This window comes from Chiloscyllium plagiosum, chromosome 3 (assembly GCF_004010195.1).
Source record: "Chiloscyllium plagiosum isolate BGI_BamShark_2017 chromosome 3, ASM401019v2, whole genome shotgun sequence".
Taxonomy (NCBI): domain Eukaryota; kingdom Metazoa; phylum Chordata; class Chondrichthyes; order Orectolobiformes; family Hemiscylliidae; genus Chiloscyllium; species Chiloscyllium plagiosum.
Window position 1 is genome coordinate 65,178,892 of NC_057712.1, and position 19,462 is coordinate 65,198,353.

General features: G+C 40.4%; 1 protein-coding gene across 3 annotated transcripts in view; it reads right to left on the reverse strand.

The window, feature by feature from the left end:
* Window positions 1-19,462, reverse strand: part of l3mbtl3 (L3MBTL histone methyl-lysine binding protein 3) — a 164,697-nt gene that overhangs the window by 12,063 nt on the left and 133,172 nt on the right. For all 3 annotated transcript variants that reach the window (XM_043683602.1, XM_043683595.1, XM_043683587.1), the window contains exons 20-21: window positions 17,386-17,549; window positions 10,905-10,967 (exon numbers count right to left, since the gene is read on the reverse strand). In XM_043683602.1, the coding sequence (XP_043539537.1) occupies window positions 10,905-10,967; window positions 17,386-17,549 (227 nt within the window). The remainder of the gene's footprint in view (window positions 1-10,904; window positions 10,968-17,385; window positions 17,550-19,462) is intronic.

The following is a 19,462-nucleotide window of genomic DNA, read 5'->3' on the forward strand; positions in this document are numbered from 1 at the left end:
ATAATTACCTGTCTTATACAATGTAACAGCAATCAACCATGTGACTTGTCAATCTCTGTATTATTCCTATAAAATATCTTGCCTTTGTGTGTAGAGCAGAGATTCATTGAGAAGTGCCACCGCAAGTAGGTTACACGACTCCTTTGGTGTCACTAAGAATCTCTCACTGGCTGTCCGATAATAAAGCATCTACCCTTGTACTAAACTTGTGTCATCCGGATTTGTAGAAAATATACTTCAACATTTGGTGCCGTGATGCGGACCTCAACATAGGGAACGTCTCACTGGGCTGAGTAAGTGACACAAAAGTCTGAATTGAACAGAACAGGGTGGACGGAAACTTGTGCCATTAGGATTTGTGAAAAAAAACTTCAACATTAACCTCTCAACTTCCACTGCAACAGAGATAGAAGTCACCAAAAGTTGGTGCTGTAATGGGAACTGAACTCAGGCTGGGTTCATGAGATTTATGATTACGTAGGTTCAGACATATACCACCATGATATAGGTATCAGTGTTTGATAGAGCATGCAGACTCTCAGAGCAATAAGACAACAATAAGATACGGATCACTGTGGCATCGCTGAGTGGTGGTAATGGTTTCATACTGCACATTTCTGCTGTTCTCTCACAGAATGTCAGCATTCATACTCCCATCAGTCATTCCACCAATATCACTGCTGGCTCAGCCTCCTCCATATTGCTGTCACGACACATGTTGTAGCCACTAGGGTGGGATTCTATAAAAATACCAAGTGAAGCAAAAATACTCACAATATTGTCACTGAATATAAACAAAAGGCTGAATCTTTTGGTTTTGTTTGTATTGTTGATAGTATTGTTGGATAAAGTAGTTGCAATCTTTGTGTCGTATCTTTCATTTCAGGCTTAAAATGGTTGGGAATCAGACAGTATTGATGATTTGGGAAGGTTATCATTGGAGCTTGTGTATAATGAGAGCTAACCAACAGGCTGTCTACAGCAATGATGCATTTTTCCTTAGACAATGACAAGTCTTGTATCCTCTTGACTGAGTTAGCAAATGTAACACATCACCATAAATTTGGAAACTTGCATCAGCTTGGATAATTGGAATCTATGAGCATTATTGGAAGCCAGGTACGTAGCTATTGGAGTAAGATGAGAACTGTAAGTTATTGCACACTCAATGAGTTGAGAAACTTGTCTTTCCCCCAGTGTCTAGCTGCACTTTTCCAAAGGAAAGGCAGGATTGCTTTTCGGAAATTGAAGCTCAAGTACTTCAAACCTAGAATGTATAAGCCCTTAATGTGTTGTCAATATAAAGTGAGGTTAATAGATTTTGTGCAAACGTTTTGACTGTAAAAATATATTTTATTCATTAAATTATCTTTATGTACATATACAGGCACTAAAGTAATTCTGTACAATTTTTGAATGTAAAAAAACAAACTGGAGTTTGACATTCCCTGAAGTTGCAAAACCAAAGGCATTTCCTACTCATGGAGGATACTATTTACATACATTTTGAGGTAAAGAGGATCTGATAATTGAACGGACCCTCCTCACACTTTGGCGTGATGATCCTAGAAAGCATTCTTTCCCCACTACACCCTGGTGGCAGCTGCCCCAGGCTTTTGTGCAGGTGGTCCTGGACCTTGGAATGTGCCAGTGTGCAATATATTTTTCAAATTTCAAAGATGTACTTTATTCATGAAATCATCTAAAAGTACATGCAAATATTCTAAAGCAATTTTATACTATCTTTGCAGTCTGCAACAATGCTAAAGCATTTCCAAACAAAGCACAGCTGTGGCATTAAATCAGGAAATTCAAATGCTGATTTCCAGGTCGTGTGTTGATCCACCATTAGCAACATGTTACAGTCGAGTGCACCACTGAAATGCACTGAATAACCTGTATTTATGCAATACATATCAACTGAACTCACCAAAGAATTAAGTCTAAGCAGCCTTTTTAACAAGCAAGTTCCTGTGCTGCTTATTTCAGAATTTTTCATTCTGATTAAGGAGCTAGAGATGCGTACCCTCAGAACCTAGCAGCTTTGTTTGCCCTTGTTGTAATGCTCTTTCATTCTTTTAGCAATTCTCAATGCAAAAAAATCTAAAACCCTAAATATGTTACATAACACTGAATGGACAGTAATTATTACTTGATGCCCTGCCATCACAAATGATGGCTCATTATCTCAATAACTTCTGCAGGTAGACTTTCTATTTTATGATGGAATAGGTAAATTCTAGTTCTGAAAAGAATCCTTCCTTAGATGCTACAATATAAAGAACATTAATATCTGACACTGAAATTAAGAGACTAAAGCCCAATCTTCTGTTGACATTCATAAGTCCCTTGAACTTTGCACTTGTGCATCAGAATATATTCACAACCTCAAAACCTCTGCCTAAATCTCATTCAGTTGTAATAGTACTCAATGTCATTACATTTAGCACCTTAGTCCTCAGGCCATGTATTCAGGCATGCAATGGTTAAAGGTGATAGAATGGCAAATTTGTGCAATTAACAAACTGCATTAGTTCCCCAGTGTGATGGATTATGTACACTGTAAAATGAAACTAATTACACAGATGAGAAGTTCATTGTCAAAATATTTGACAAGACAATAGCACATGTTATCTGGAATCCATCACTTAGAACAGACAAGAGCAATGTTAATTATTAACTACCTCATCTTCATGTTGCTAATTACCATATTTAAATGCAAATTATACACCAAGATCATTTGCACTTTAAATTTTTATCTTCAATTATCCTCAATGTCATATTTCATAGGTAAACTAGGTCCAGGACATAATCACTGATGTTTACATTAGCTGTTATAGTCTACAACAAATGAAGTAACTAATAGATTTGCCATCACTGCAACAAGCTAAAACTTGAACAACATTTAGTGTGGCTGATAATGAAAGACATGGGACTTCACGAATATATAATCACAATTTGTCACTCCATAGAATACAAGTAAATACTATTTCGGTTCATTCTGATTCACATTATAATCTTTCATGCATTGATACCATTAAAACTACCTCTTTTGATCCCTTCACTGTCTATAAATTTTCAGATTGTTGCTCAACATTCAGAGAAGCAGAAGTCATGCAGCTGAATATTGGGAACACCAAAATCATCGGTTTCACATGCCTTGCTTCCTGGACATCTACTCCATCCCTTCTTCTGAGAATTGTCTAAGTCAGACTCAGAAATACCATGTTTGTTGTTGAAACTTTATTGCTGGAACAGCACAGCAGGTCAGGCAGCATCCAGGGAACAGGAGATTCAACGTTTCGGGCACAGGCCCTTCTTCAGGAAAATCGGGCCTGTGCCCGAAACGTTGAATCTCCTGTTCCCTGGATGCTGCCTGACCTGCTGTGCTGTTCCAGCAATAAAGTTTCAACTTTGATCTCCAGCATCTGCAGACCTCACTTTCTCCTCAGAAATACCATGTACCTACATTCTTGTAAAGACTCTGCATTTCCAACTCCATACGCTGATACCATCCTGCCTCAGGGCATTTGTTGTTAAAATTCTCACCCTGTCATTTATTATATTATTGATCATACTTCGAGAAGTATCACAAATCACTTTGGTAGGTCTGCAGATGGGAGTTTGTACATTCTCCTCTTGTCTGCGTTGGTTTCTTCCGGATGCTGCGGTTTCCACTCACAGTCCAAAGATGTGCAGGTTAGGTGGATTGACCAAGCTAAATTGCCCATAGTCTCCAGGAATGTACAAGTTGGTAGAATAGCCATGGGGAATGCAGCATTACATGGATAGGAGTGTGTGTGTGTGTGCACGTCTGTCTCTCTCTCTTTGGAGGGATGGTGTGGACTCAATGGACCAAATGTCTTGAATTCTTGAAAAGTGCTTTATAAATACACGTTTCTCCTCGGTTTATCTTTTTGCAATTTGTTTATGGGATAAGGAGATCATAGTCTAGGTTAGCATTTCCTATTGTTCTGGAAAAGATGATGAGGTGTCTTCTTAAACTGCTCCAGTCCTCAAAATATATGTACACTCATAGTACTGTTTAGGAAGGAAGTTCACAATTTTAACTCTGTGACAATGAAAAAAATGACGATATTAGTTACAAGTCAGGACAGCGAGTGGTTTGGAGGGGAATTTGCAGGACGTGGTGTACCTTGCATCTACTATCCTTGTCCTTCTAGTTGGTAAAGCTTGTGGGTTTGGAAGGCAATGTTGAAGGAACTTGTGTGAGTTACAGCAGTTGCCTCTGTACGGCTACGGTTAAAGGAGTGAACACTGAAGGTGATGAATGTGGTGTCAATCTAGCAACTTGGTTTGGATTGGATGATATGAAGCTTCAAGTGTCGTTGGAGCTGCACCTATCGAATCAAGTGGAGGGCATTCTATCACACTCCTGACTTGTTCCTTGTAGATGATGGGCAAGCATTGGAGGGACAGAAGGTGTGTTAATTGCTGCAGAATTCCAAGCCTCTGACCTGCTCTTGTGAACAAACACCATACTTAGACATGTAAAATTCAGTTTCTGGCCAATGACAATTTCAAGATGTTGATATCGAGATTGTGGCAATGGTAAGGCTATTGAAGTTCAAGGTGAGAGGGCTAGATTCTCACTTGTTGGAGATGCTCGTTGCTTGGCACGTGTGGTACAAATGTTATTAGACATTCATTAGCCTAAGCTTGGATGTTATCCAGGTCTTGCTGCATTTGGACAAGGGCTACTTCAGCATGTGACATGACTCAAATGAAAACTGAGCTTTCATCAAGGGACATGCCTGACTGCCTGGAGAGGTCATTGATGAACAAGCTCAAGATGGTTTTGTCTCGGACGTTACAATGACCAACTTCTGTAGTGACATCCTGATAGGGAGATGATTGCCCTCCCAACAACTACAACCATCTTTCTTTGCACCAGGTATGGCTCCACAAACTCCCAAACCTTATTATCAATGATTCCACTTTTGCCTTGATGGTATTTTAAGTCAAATCCAGCCTCAATGTCAACAGTAGTCACTCTCACCTCCCCGCTGAAGTACACCTCTTTTGTCCATGTTTGGACATATTGGAACTCAAACCAAGTGGAAGCAAGTCGGTGGTTAGTGCTGAATAAATGCTGCTTAGCAGCACTGTCCATTACTATTTTCATTCTCTCATGGGATGTGTAAGGTCAGCTTTATTGCTCATTCTTAAACGTCCAAAGGAAAGTCAAGAGCAAACACATGGCTCGGGGTCTGGAGTCACATGTCAGCCACCTTATAAGTAAGATACATGCAAAATGGTTGGTATTTGACTCCAGACCCACAGGTGGCACATTTCCTTCTCTGAAAGGAGATTAGTAAACCAGATAGGGTTTACAAAAATCGACATTGGCAAGCATAAATTCATATTTATTTTTAATTGAATTCAAATTTCACATCTGCCACAGTGAGATTCAAGCTCCACAATTTTTCACATTGTCAGGTAGATGAGCAAGTTTTAAATACACTGGGGCACAGTTTGGCTAGGGACATTGCTAATTTTCGAGCAATGTTGTCAGAGTCCACCTTTTCTTGATATCACGTGTAGTTAGATCAAATTAGCTAAAGACTGAAATCTGTGACAAACACAGAAAAAAACTGAATGAACCCAGAAGATCTGTTGGTATTGGACTTAAAACATCAACTCTGTTTTTCTCCCCACAGGATGCTGCCAGAGCTGCTGAGATTCCACATGTTCTGTAGTTTAGAGCTCTTGCATTTTGTTTCAACTGTCTGATATGTAAATAGTTCTGTATTGTAGATTCAACAGATTGATATCTCGGTTTTAAAAATCAGTGGTGCTGCTCCAGGCACTCTGTCTTGTTTTCTTCATTGAGCCAGGGTTGATCCCCTGGTTTAACAGGTATGGTAGAAACGGAGAGATGCTGGGTCATATGGTTACAGATCACAGCTTGAATATAATTCTGCTGCTATTGAAGCCCAACTGCACCTTGTTTGGAGTTACTGGATCTGTCTGAAATCAATAAGCATTCAGCACACAAATGAAGATGGAAGTGTCCTCAATTTGAGGACACGATTTAATTTATGCAATTTTCTTTTCTTTAAACATGGTGTCCACAATCACCACAGCACCATAAACCCACAAGACAATGTGTGTCAAAAACTCTTCAATTTTTACTACTGTACTCCATGCGTTCACGTATATGCAGCGTAACCCAGATTTAGAGTTAATTACTTTCTCCTTTACTCCAACTCCACCTATTTTTCAAAAACATTTTAGTGCTGTCTGCTTCTCCCAGCATTTTGTGCGCTCTGGTATTACTTTCTGATATTCTCTCCTGGTTTCCATGCTGAGTTATTTTAAACCCTCTCTAATAGCACAAGGAAAATGCTCCATCCCAGTTCTGTTCAGATGCAACCTATTTGGATTGTACTAGCTTCCTCAGTGTCCATGACCCAATAATCTAAAGCTTCCCCTCTCCTGCATCAGCTTTCCAGCCACACAGTCGTTTTATCTTCCTGTATGCCATCCTTACACATGGCACTGAGAGTAATCTGGAGAAATCTACTTCAGAGATCTTGACAGCTAAATTTCTAGCTAGCTCTCTAAATTCTAACCACAGGACCACATTACTCTTCTTACCAATGGGAATCATGACACTTGGCATTTCACCACCTCCCACAACCACCCCTCCCCCTTGCAGCTATTCTGTCACATCCCTGACCTTAGCAACAAGGAGCCAACAAATCATATCCTGGAGTCACATTGATAGTCACAGGAACAGCTATCTGTTCCCCTAATGAAGGAATTCTCTCTCAGTACTGGCCTTACACCCATGGTGCTGCAGGCTTGGCTCTTGCTGCATTCCTTCACGGATTCACTGCCTTCACCAAAATCCAGAGCAGAAAGCTAGTTAGTGAGCAGGATGAAAAGTGTGGTGTAGGAAAAGCACAGTTGGTCAGGTAGCATCCGGAGCGGGAGAGTCGATATTTCGAGCATGAGCTCTTCATCTGGAATGCCCCCACCTTGCATCTGCAGTCCTCACTTTCTCCTAATGAGCAGGACCTCTGGAGACTCCTGCAATACCTACCAGATTCTCTTAGACTGTCTGGACGGTCTAAACCTGCCTCCTTGTCCCTTACTTGCACCGTGACCACCTCTCTGAACATGCTATCCATGGGACTGTCCACCTCATGCATGCAATTCAGGTTACTCCAGCTGCTGCTCAAGTTCTGAAACCTGGAGCTCAAGTTTGTTCAGCCATGAACACTTCCTCTATGTGGACCCGTCTAGGCAACGAGAAATGTTTACGACCTCGCACACGCCAAAAGATGGGCATTCTACTTGGCCAAGCTTCCCCGTCATACCTTAACTCACACTTTTAAACTGCATTACTTATTTAAACTTACGTTTTTATTATTAAGTTGGAGATTGGTAGAAAGTAGAGGTTCTTCACCATTACTCACAAACCAAATCCCCTTCCTGTGCCTACAAATTCTCACTTTCCTTGTGTTCATTTAAAAGTTTGTATTTTTCAAACTTGCTGGAGTTGAAAAACATTTCCGAGCAGCAACAACTCAGATGTACTCTCCTCCCCTCGTGCTGTTTTATCAGATGTCTGCGCCCTCTCTCCCCCACTTCTTCCCTTTCCCTCCCACTCAGGCTCTTGTTTTATCTGTTCATGGGACAGCTTTCCCAATTTTGACGCAAGCCGCCAGACCTGCAGGGTTAACTGGGCTGGATTCATTGATTTCAACTTTCATGAACTCATGTCCCAAGATCATTAGCCTGGGTCTCACACCCCCATTACCACAATGCTACCAACCCCTTTAACAATCATTCTATGAGATGACCATTTTTGTTTAAAATTCAAAACATGCAAATCTCAAAATCCTACAGCTTTGACAGGAGCTGTCAAAACATCTCTCAAAGCTGCAGTCACATGAAATCAGAGACCTATGTCACTGGCACATTGTACATGGACGGGCACAGAAGCACTTGCTGCCCTCTCTCTGAGCTTAGAACTGCTCCTCTATCACCCATTCTGCCACTGACCATGTCAGTGCCACATAGCCAGTTTAGCCATAGAGTCTACATCAAGACACTGAAGTCAAACATCATGGCCATCTGAAGTGTCGCCAATGATAGCTTGGTGACCACTGCCATTGAGCCATTGCCATGGAGTAAATTCCTTTTAGGAGCAATGGAATAGATAGACAAGCACAGAGTTCTGTCGCTCCTTCCCTCAATGGTGGTAACAAGTAGTCCCACTGCATGCAACATTGATAAAGTTGGAGATTTGATTGGAGTACAACATATCTTGCCAGGATGGACTGGGCACAGAAACAATCATTTGAACATTCTTCTGGTTTGTTCATCAGTTCACTGCATTTCATTCTGAGCCAGCTCTTTGTCTTTGCCAGTTTAATATCCCTTGTTGCCAAAGCAGTCAACCTGTGACCTGAAGTCTGGTTGGAATAGAGATAGGATAAAGAGCTGATGCACAATAAATTAATCATACTTTCTGTCAGGAAACAGTGAACAGATCCCTTTTCTGTGCAGCATGTGATTACAAAAGAGCTGCCTTTTCAGTATGCTGTGTTCAACTGTGTCAAAGAAAATACCAAGCCAGTGATGCACTACCTGAATGCCACCTTTGAAGAAGATATAGATATTTTACTTAACGATGCATTGCACTGTGAGCAGGGAAACATTGCTGAGGTCATCTGCTGTACCTTGGAACAATTTGGTTGAAGTTTAGCGCACCAAGGAACAAGGAAATGAGGCAGAAGGGTTGCGGATATACTAATGATTGTGCATCTTGCAAAAGCACTAGCATTTTAACACTATCTCAGGTAAACGCCAAGATTCTTTGCCATATGTAGGAATGAAAGGCCCAACGTTACACACATTTTTACACATTTTCTGCATTTAATATTCAAAATGAGGCATTGCCTTGACTGCGGAACATTTCCTTCTAATTATTTCTGCCTACAATCCTTTTTGTTTCTTTGTCATATTTAATGATTAGCACGGAATCCTGAATCAGAAAATTATAGGTTGCCCTTCCAGGAATTTCCACTTGAATTAAAATATGGGCCTTAAAATGTACAGGGGAGGTTGTAGCAGCCAGGGAACACTCAAAGATCCTACTAAATTTAATGGCAGAACCTCATTTAATTTTTTTTCCCCCACTGTTTCCTGTTGACAGCAAAGCAAGAGGATAGACTATCCCATCCAACAGCTGGTCCATGTCCATAGGCACTAGGCAGGGAGCAGGGAATTGAAGAGATCGAGAGCCAGTGAGAAGATTGAAACATGCAGTGTCAGAGCGAGGATGGGTTGAGGTGGTGACAGGTCAGACAGGAAGTTTGTAGGGGTGAGTGCTTACAGATTGAGGGTCAGGGATTAGCTCAACAGATCATGGGGAGGGAAACAAGTTTACTCAAGGAGCCTGAGGAAGCACAAGCTGTGCTGGAAAAGTGATTCCCTGCTAAGTCTGACTGCTTTGGATTCACTTCAGATGCTGGGTTAATCCTAGGAAACTTGCACTGGAGTCATTAAGTCTAAAAGTCTGCGGAGTCTGTTTACATAAGTGACTTGTTTATGTTTGAAAATAACTGACCAAGTAACTTGACCTCCAGATGCAGATCATGTCCTGACTCAACACCAAAAATAAGGTTTGGATCGGGTTTCATTGTAATTTTAATTTCTGTTAACATCATGTTTCATTTCATAAATATGTGAAACAGTGAACAGGAAGAAGTCATATGTTGCTTTTCTATACTATGGTATTCAAACTTTTTTTCTGACACTTTTAAAAACAGAAAGCAATTAACTTAGACACCGTTAACAAGTGGTTCTGATTGTATGCATGAAATGGCACAAGCTTTCTCTGTTATACTGTAAGTCTTTGAATTACTAACAGTAACGCAGCAAGAGATCTGATATTGAAAAATGCTGTTCATGCTGTCACTTTTAAACCAACAGGGACAGACCACTAGCAAAAGGAACACCTATAGGAAGTTCACACCTCATGCAGGAGTTAATGTATTACTGCCAGTTTGTACCAGACAATACAGAAGGGTTCCAGAAATTGAGCCTGTAACAATCCTTATGAACCCGGATCAAGAGTACAGCTGTTATTTCACCATTCCCAAATAAATTTGGTTTTATATTAGAAAATTAGATGACTATATCAGATTCTACGAATGGTGCCAAGGTGGATTATTAGCCTAATTTGCTTTAAGTAAACAATCTAATTTTTATCAACATTTTCCAATTCTTCGCCAATCGTGACACATTTCAAAATAACTCATGATATACATAACCGAAACTTGGACGAAATAAGTTATGTTTGCTACTTTTCATGTAACAAGTAGTTGTTTTTTATAGTCACACCAATGTCACATTAAACATAAAGTAAACTAAGTTGATCTATGACTGTTTTAAGTAGCACATATAAACTGAAGGTTTTAATTTATTTATTGAAGATTGATAGAATGTAATAACTCTAAACAATCTTAAAATACATTTCCTGATAGAATCCTTAAATGCATCCTGTATTATGAATTATTTTGACCTGCAATCCCTGTTGTTATGCACCTCTAGCCTCATAATAATGGAAAGAGGCAGCTTTAAGTATTTTGCTTTCGCACATTTAGGGCCTGATTTTAATTTTCTGCAGGCCGTTGAGTTTTGAGTGAATTAAATTCTCACCAAAATTGTTACCAAAATAAAACTGATCCACAATGGTAAGTAGAAAATAAACAATGTCATTTAATCAAGTCAAGGACTTATTTGGAATGCTTACACTTCTATTCAGATAGAGATGATACACCTTTCCTTATGTTGGAATTTTAAAAATCAGAAAGAAAGTTAAGCAATATTTAACTTTTATTACCTAGCATTATCTTCAAGCTTACCTCATGCCTAAATGCTTTGGCTTGCTCTTCACAACCTGGCAAACTCAGTATAAATTCAGATACCTACAAATAAAACCAGAGGGACATTACTTTTACAATAAAAAGTAACATATTACTGAATTTTAATAAGGGCACAAATATGCAAAAAACCTTACACAATATTCCTTTTCTTTGTTTATCCTCTTCAAAAACACAAAAAGGGGATTTGAGCAATACTTAATTATTCTAGTCACCTTTTAATTTTTAAATAGTAAAATCACCATCATCCTACTGGACAATAGGGATGCTCTCTCATTAGAAAGATAACTGGTAATTGTTTAACTCAAGAGTCACCATGCTTCAAATAAGGGGAGAAGGAGAATCCTTCACAGTAATTTCAGCCAGTGTGGAACTGGATCCATGCAGTTGACATCACTCCACATTTCAAACCAGCCATCCAGCTAATTGAGCTAATCAATGTCCATTTAATAATTAGCCATCTCAGTATTATTATTTACTCGCAGATCATCATATCTCTGTTGGTATTTGAGCGGAGGTGTAGAGATGTATAATAAAGAGTTGTTGTCTGCAAAATATGAATGCAGAGCCAAAAGGTAAGTACAAGCAGATGTAAATCCTGACACCTAAAGAAATTATTGTTATATGCAAAACGGTCAGCTCCTCTCCCCAGACATGTCCAAAGAATAGAGTTTATGACAAACCTGTTGAACTCTCAGAGAGGAGAAAGTAAGGTCTGCAGATGCTGGAGATCAAAGTTGAAACTTTATTGCTGGAACAGCACAGCAGGCGTGGGTGGGGGGAGTGTGGGAGTTCAGGTAGCGGTTAATATAACTCTCAGAGAGACCTAATGTTAAAAATGGGTACTCCAAAACAGCACAGAGATGGCAAATCTTTTCCCACTGTCGGTAGCGGATTCTAGAGTTTCCAGTTTAAGATCGAAGGTAGGATTATGCTCAGAGATCCTGAGGATAACCTCGAGTTAATCATGACGAAACAGAACAGAAATAAAAACATGGAAATGGAAGCATTTTCCATGAACAGACTTTGGAGTAATCTAATCCTTGCGGATTGTCTGACAATATTTTTTTTCAGCTGCTGGGGCAAGAAATCCAAACATGCGATTTATAGTGTAGCCAGGAGACTGGTGGGCTCCCAGACACAGTTCTGAGGAAGGATCACTGGACCCAAAACGTTAACTCTGATTTCTCTCCACAGATATTGCTGGACCTGCTGAGCTTTTCCAGCAATCCCTGTTTTTGTCCCAGGCCTAAAAATTGCCCACCCAAGTAGAATTATGGGACCTGAGCAAAGATGATTACAGACTTGTTGAATAGGATTAAGGTCAGGCCACATCAGGGTATGAATGAGAACCTCGGAGTCTAAGAGAATGCTCATGCGCACAAATGTTTACTTGGTATCAATGGAAACAAAAGGTACATTTACATTTGAACCCTTCCCTGGGAAAGAATGGCATCTATCCTTCATCAACTACCTTCTAAACAAGAGGAAGAAATGCAAACAATCAAAGGCATTATTGCTACCCATAGAATGGAACATCAAAACTATCACTGATGATTAAGAACTGAATTCTGATTGGAGGGCTCAACAGAACTTTCTGAAAACATACCAGAAAGGTATGAAACCATGAAGTTGGCTTTGGAAAAGTAGCAGAAACTTCACAGAGATTGATGACATTCAAAGTGAAAAGAAACCCTACCTGAAGACTGTAACTGCGGTGTGAGAAGAGAGAGAGAGAGCGCTCGCGCATTCAGCTCTACAAACTTCACCACCATGTTAGAGTGTGCATGGGTAGTTTTTCCAAGGACCTCAGTTAGTTAGAAAAGGTTCAGTAACTTAACATTGAATAGCTTGCTTATTTTTGATTATTATCTACCAATTTTATTGGTATGCGACTGCATATGTTTGTTGGCGTTGACATGACAAGGTACCTGAGCAAACAGGCTTGAAACAAAATATTGGTTGAAATATTTGGACATGTGTGTTTTGCCACTGACTACAATACAGACCTGCTGAGCTTTCAGCAACTTCTGTTTTTGTTACAATAGGGAGATCTGGCTTCTCTCAAGTGATTAAAAATTGTAAGTATTTGACATGAAGATCCTGTCAATAAAACTTTGCAACACAGTGCAACACTTAGGTTAGTTCTATGTGAAGCAAGTGAGACAAAGGCCACATTTTGCTGTAACAGGATATCTAACAACATCTAACCATTAATTAGAATTTCGCTAGTATGTTTAGACTTTTAAAATTTCTGTGGGATAGATTTCACTACTGTTGCAACTGGTTTAAAATGAACAGATTGTTGAAAGCACTTGCTGATAACAACACAAGGGAATCAGGGCATCTGGGGTTCCAACAGAACCAGGCAAAGCAATTGTGCATCTCTTTAAATGATCAGACAGAAGGATTGGAAAACTAATTGCAAAAATGAAAAAAAAATTCTAACTGTAGGTGAATCAAATGTGAAATCAGACACAAAGTGAGTGATAAAATGACTGGATAAATAAAGAGTGTCAGTTAAAATTTAAATTATATTAAAAATTCAAAATTTACATTAAGATCTGACATTATATTTGAACTAGTGAAATGTGACAGAAATCAAGGCTCTCAAAGTTTATGTGGAGAAGGGTAAATTTGAAGAGAGGACAACGATCAGCCATTATTATATTGAATTGTGGAGCAGGGTGATAAGCCAGTTGCTCTCCTACTCCAAATTCTTATCAACATGTACTCATTTATTTTCAGTGTTTAAGAAGTTCATTAGCAGTAACTAACTCGTTGTGCTGTTAAAATGCACTTAGACTTGAAATGACTTGACTTTCTATGATGAGTTTTGTTCCATCTGAATACCTTGAGGACTTTTATGGTCTAATGGCTAGGAACGGGACATTGTAAGGATCAGACCCTACCAGGCAGGGTACTGCCCCGGCAAGTTAAGTGACCAATGGGTGGCCCAAAATAATTGGGGAGTTGAGTTAGGAAATTGCAAATCTTAATATGGTACAGATACTTCTCAGCTGAAGTATAGTGTCCAGCTCTGGGCACCACATTATAAGAATATTATGCAATAATATAATAATTAGAGCATAGGAGCAGTTTACAAGACCAGTTCCAGAAATGAGGAACCACAGCCTGCCCAGAATGCAGACTCCTTTTCTCTGCCTTTCACTGTGGCAGACTTTGTGATCACTTGGCGAAGTGGAAGTGATCAAACATCTCTAGAGTATTGTGAGAAGAAACCTCGATGGGGTCACTGCGTCACTCTTCCCGTGGTGGTATCACACTGCATCTCTGAAAGCAAGTGGCACCTGGAGCTAAGGTCGAGGTCCCGCACTCTTTCTTGCTTTGCCACTGATACCGATAGAAGAGAGACAATAACTGAATATTCAATTACTGACTATTAATCCAGAGACTCAGGTAATGCTCTGGAGACTTCTTTTCAAAACCCATGTGGCAGAGGGTGGCATTTGAATTCAATAAAAAATAAGTCTGGAATTACGAATTTAATGGTGATGATTGTTGATTGTAAATATAAAAGAAAACACAGCACTTATGGTTAGTGATGCAGTTCAATGCTTTGCATCTATCTGCAAATACTAAGTGTGCTGGACATGAGTCTCCATGGCAATCAACAACCTGTCTGTGCAAACTGCCAGAACCAGGCTTGCGGAGTGAACATGGTACTGATAATGTCAGTGGTCTCCTCCATTCTTTGATCCAACTTACCAAGTGCCCCTGATAAACCTGCCAGCGGCTCCTGAGCTGTCTATATAGTTTGACAAAGTCATTAATGACCCCCAAGAATAAGGGGTCGTATTCTGCCTGGAGCTAAGCAGGTGCGATCTCGGACAGTCCTCCATGTATTGCCAGAGAACTGGGACATTGTTTCCTTTATCAGTTGCAGATATGTGTCAGCAATGTGCTCGTCTGATTGCATTCCCAAATCTAATCTGGAAAGAAGACCGATCAAGGTGAAAGCTCCTGAGATGGTAGAGCATGAAAATGAAAGCCTTGCCTGTGCATCCTCTGAAGGTTCATTGGATTCCCTTCAGAGGCAGAGATTGATCTGAGGGCCATTAGCATTGGCCACATGCTGCCAGTAGTACCCGTAAAGAAGAGAATAAATGAGTTGTGTAACAGGAATAAATGATGCGCAAATCAAGAATGTGCTCACACTGATGGCAATGTGGGTGCAGTGCAGTGCAGCACAATAAAGTTTGGTGGGTTGGTTGGCCATTGAGATGCACCTGCTCCCACTTCAATCAGTTGTGCACTTCTGCCAAATCCAACATTTTCTCCTTGCAGGGAGTGAGGAGTCTGATATCACATCCTACACCAGCCCAAGAGTGGGCCAACATTTCCTGCAATGAGACAAAGGATAAAAGTTTTTATTTGATTCAATTATAAGACATGGGTGTCACTGGTTGGCCAGCATTTATTATCCATCCCCAGTTGCTCTTGAACTGAGTGGCTTGTTAGGCCATTTCGGAGGGCAGCTGAAAGTCACCGACATTGCTGTGGATCTGGAATCACATGTAGGCCAGGCCAGGTAAGGATGGCAAATTCCTTCCCTGAAGGACATGAGAAAACCAGATGAGTTTTTCTCACAGTTGACAATGGTTTCACAGTCATCAGTAGATTCTTAATTCCAGATTATTACTGATTTCAAATTCCACCATCTATCATGGTGGGATTCAAATCTGGGTCTTGAGAACATTAGCTGAAGTTCTGAATTGATAGACTATCAATAATACCACTCGGCCATCACCTCCCCTTCAGTATGACTGAAGTTAGTGGTGACATACAAGCAGAACCAATGGTGAAGCATCCTCTGTGGGTGAGAGCCATTGAATAGACATGATGTGTACATAAGTAAAAACTGCAATCTCTGAACCTTGGTAAGATACATGTGCAGTGGCAGAGTTAGAATGACTAGTGGCCATGTGTGTGTGGTTGCAGAGAAGATTGTATCATTTACCTTTGGGAAATGCAGAGAATCACTGACTTTCTTTCTGAGCTACTGGGCATTCCACTTCACTCAGGCGATAGCAATGCCCTTCTCGCCACCACTCCTTCCTCCAAATCCCCATCCATCAAGAAAGGAGTGAGATTTGCTTTCTTCTTGGTGATGTCCTCAGTCTCATAGTTGAGCACTGCAGTATGAACACCATTTCCTGGCTTGCAGTATCTTAAGTGGTGGGCAGCTGGGTTTTAAATATGGTACCAGAGGTGAGGATGCCTGTAGTTTTTCTGTAGTCATGTGCTATTCCATCTTTTCCAGTTGCACAATTTCCCAAGAAAGATATCCAAAAGCACATTGTATCATTAATGAAGTGGAGATTGGACAAAATTACTCCAAGATATCATGGACCAGTCACCACAAATCTCATTGGACAAACATTTTTAACTGAAACTGGGAAGATTAGATTAGATTACATTACAGTGTGAAAACAGGCCCTTCGGCCCAACAAGTCCACACCGACCCGCCGAAGCGTAACCCACCCATTCCCGTGCATTTACCCCTTTACCTAACACTACGGGCAATTTAGCATGGCCAATTCACCTGACGTGCATATCTTTGGACTGTGGGAGGAAACCGGAGCACCCGGAGGAAACCCACGCAGACAAGGGGAGAACGTGCAAACTTCACACAGTCAGTCGCCTGAGGTGGGAATTGAACCTGGATTTCTGGCGCTGTGAGGCAGCAGTGCTAACCACTGTGCCGCCCACTAAGATTCCATCTTTTGGATGACGTGCTTGTGGTCTCAGCCCCAGTATCCTGCCTGCAGTGCATAACCCTCAGCTCCCTTGTCTATCAATAACTCAACAATAGTCAACCATCATGTGCACATGCACTCCTCCTGGCACATCAGAATTGTTTAAATTAGTCTTGCTTGGTCCTTTTCTGGCCAAGTTCCTCCCAGATTTTGAAGCTAAGACAGTGACAGCCTTTGACAATGTGTTAAAATCGCATGCTCTAATGGTAATAACATCCATCTGTGCTTTGCCTCAAGTTAGGCCCCAGTACCGAGTGGGCATCTTCTTAAAGCCTCCAAATCAACCATTTGTAACAGTAAACGTGGTGAATCATTTGACTGCTATTCAGACACTTGCATCAGGCAGGGTGAATTACACCTGAGACACTCATACTTTCCTACATGTTTTCCAGATGGTACTTTGACAAGGAGAAAAATAATGATGCGTCTGATGCTTGTGATTATTTTTTCATAGAAAATATATCTAATTATCAGTCCTGTTGTTCTTACAAGATATCTTGTGGTGTTGCTTAAGATTATGAGGAGGTCTAACCATTGTATCACAATAGGGAGCTATCAATAAACTAAAATGCAGATAGACTTGGATGATTGTGATTTTCACACAAAGTACACACTGCATGTAAAAATTTGTGTGCATACTGTGCAATTTTGTAAAAAGAAAAATTGATTGCTTGTTTCTATACCTCATCTATAGTCCATTTTGCTACTTTTCTGGCTGTGATTCCAGCAACTCCAGGTAATAGCTTGCTGTGCTGTTCCCAGCAAAGAGGCAGACTGGGCACTGGTGATGCTGAAGACAAAAACACGGACTGATGCAATGCCTGTTGCAGGTTAAAATCATCATTTTCTGTAAAAATAGTAAATTATTATTAAAATATTACCTTCATATTAAAAATACTTAAAACAGCTATATGCACATCTCCTTAAATTGTTGTTCAAATACCATAATTTGGGTCTTATGAAATAAATTTAGTCAATAGTTTTGAGTTGTAATATTTTTCTTTCATTGTTCCTCTAACTATCTCCTTTTCTTGCTAAGGATGCTAATTTCTGGTGGGATGTAGGTCCTTTGATGCCAACTATCTTGTTTCAATACTGGCAAGTCATTTTCCAGGTATGGGGCTGTACTGCTAGTGTCAATTGGCTAATTTAACTGTGGAAGACATCACAAAATTTTGTACTATCATCCAATATCTATAGGCAGGTCATATCTGACATACACGACTTAATGTTTTGAAGAGGTTTTTAAAAGTAGGGAAGTGTTTATATTTGATAGCTGTCAAGATTAGATTACATTACAGTGTGGAAACAGGCTCTTCGGCCCAACAAGTCCACACCGACCCGCTGAAGCGCAACCCACCCATACCCCTACATTTACCCCTTACCTAACACTCCGGGCAATTTAGCATGGCCAATTCACCTGACCTGCACATCTTTGGACTGTGGGAGGAAACCGGAGTACCCAGAGGAAACCCACGCAGACACGGGGAGAATGTGCAAACTCCACACAGTCAGTCGCCTGAGGTGGGAATTGAACCCGGGTCTCAGGCGCTGTGAGGCAGCAGTGCTAACCACTGTGCCACCGTGCCGCCCACAAAGTCCCTCTCAAGAAACTAAAATTGAACCTAAAGATGATGAAGACAAATTACTATATGGATAGGAAATTGACTGTCAGACAGGGATAATGGTAAGGTACTCTAAGATGAGTGATGCCCGACAGGGATTGTGTTGGGCCCTCAACAATTCTCTGTATTTATCAAGAATTTGAATTTTTGGCTTTCTTTGCTATATTTTAAACTTGCTGATTACAATGTCACCTATCTTTTGTGTTATCAACATAAATGGAAATATAAATTAACAAGGATATTAGAAAGATTAAGTGAATGGGAAAACCTCAGCAAATGGATTACAATATAGACAAGTTTGAGGTCATCCATATTGCTCCCAAAAAAAGATCGGAGTGCTTTTTATTAGTTAAAAAGCTGGAAACAATGGAAGCCCACAGACACATGGGTAAAAGTTTATGCGCTGATACAGAAAATTCATAAAAATGCCCATCAGAATGCTGGCCTTTGCAACTAGACGACAAGAATAGAATGGAATGCAATTATGCTACAGGAATATGTAGACCTAACTTGACCTGCAGTGCTAACAGCAGTTTGGGGCATCACATCCAAGGAATCATATCATGGTTCAGAAATGCCAATTAATAGTGAAATAGATTCAACTGACAGTTTTTCAGCTAAAATTCCGTGCTGGGCCTCTCCTGAACTCTTGTTCAGAGGAGGGATGTTGTGTCCAGTGTGTCTATGTTTCAGGTCTGTTGAGGTTGAGCTAAGAGTAAGGGCTTGGGGTCACTGTGGGTAGGAAGTGTAATTAGAGTCATAGAGATGTACAGCACAGAAACAGACCCTTCGGTCCAACTTATCCATGCCGACCAGATATCCTAACCTAATTAGTCCCATTTGCCACATCTATTAAAACCATTCCTATTCATACGCCCATCCAGATACCTTTTAAAATGTTGTAATTGTACCAGTCTACACTACTTCCTCTAGCAGTTCATTTCAGACACGCACTGCGTGAAAAAGTTGTCCCTTAGGTCCTTTTAAATTTTTCTCCTCTCACCTTAAACCTATGCCCTCTAGTTCTGGACTCCTCTACCCCAGGGAAAAAAAACATTGTCTATTTACCTTATCCATGCCCTTCATGATTTTGTAAACCTCTCTAAGGTCACCCCTCAGCCTCCGACACTCCAAG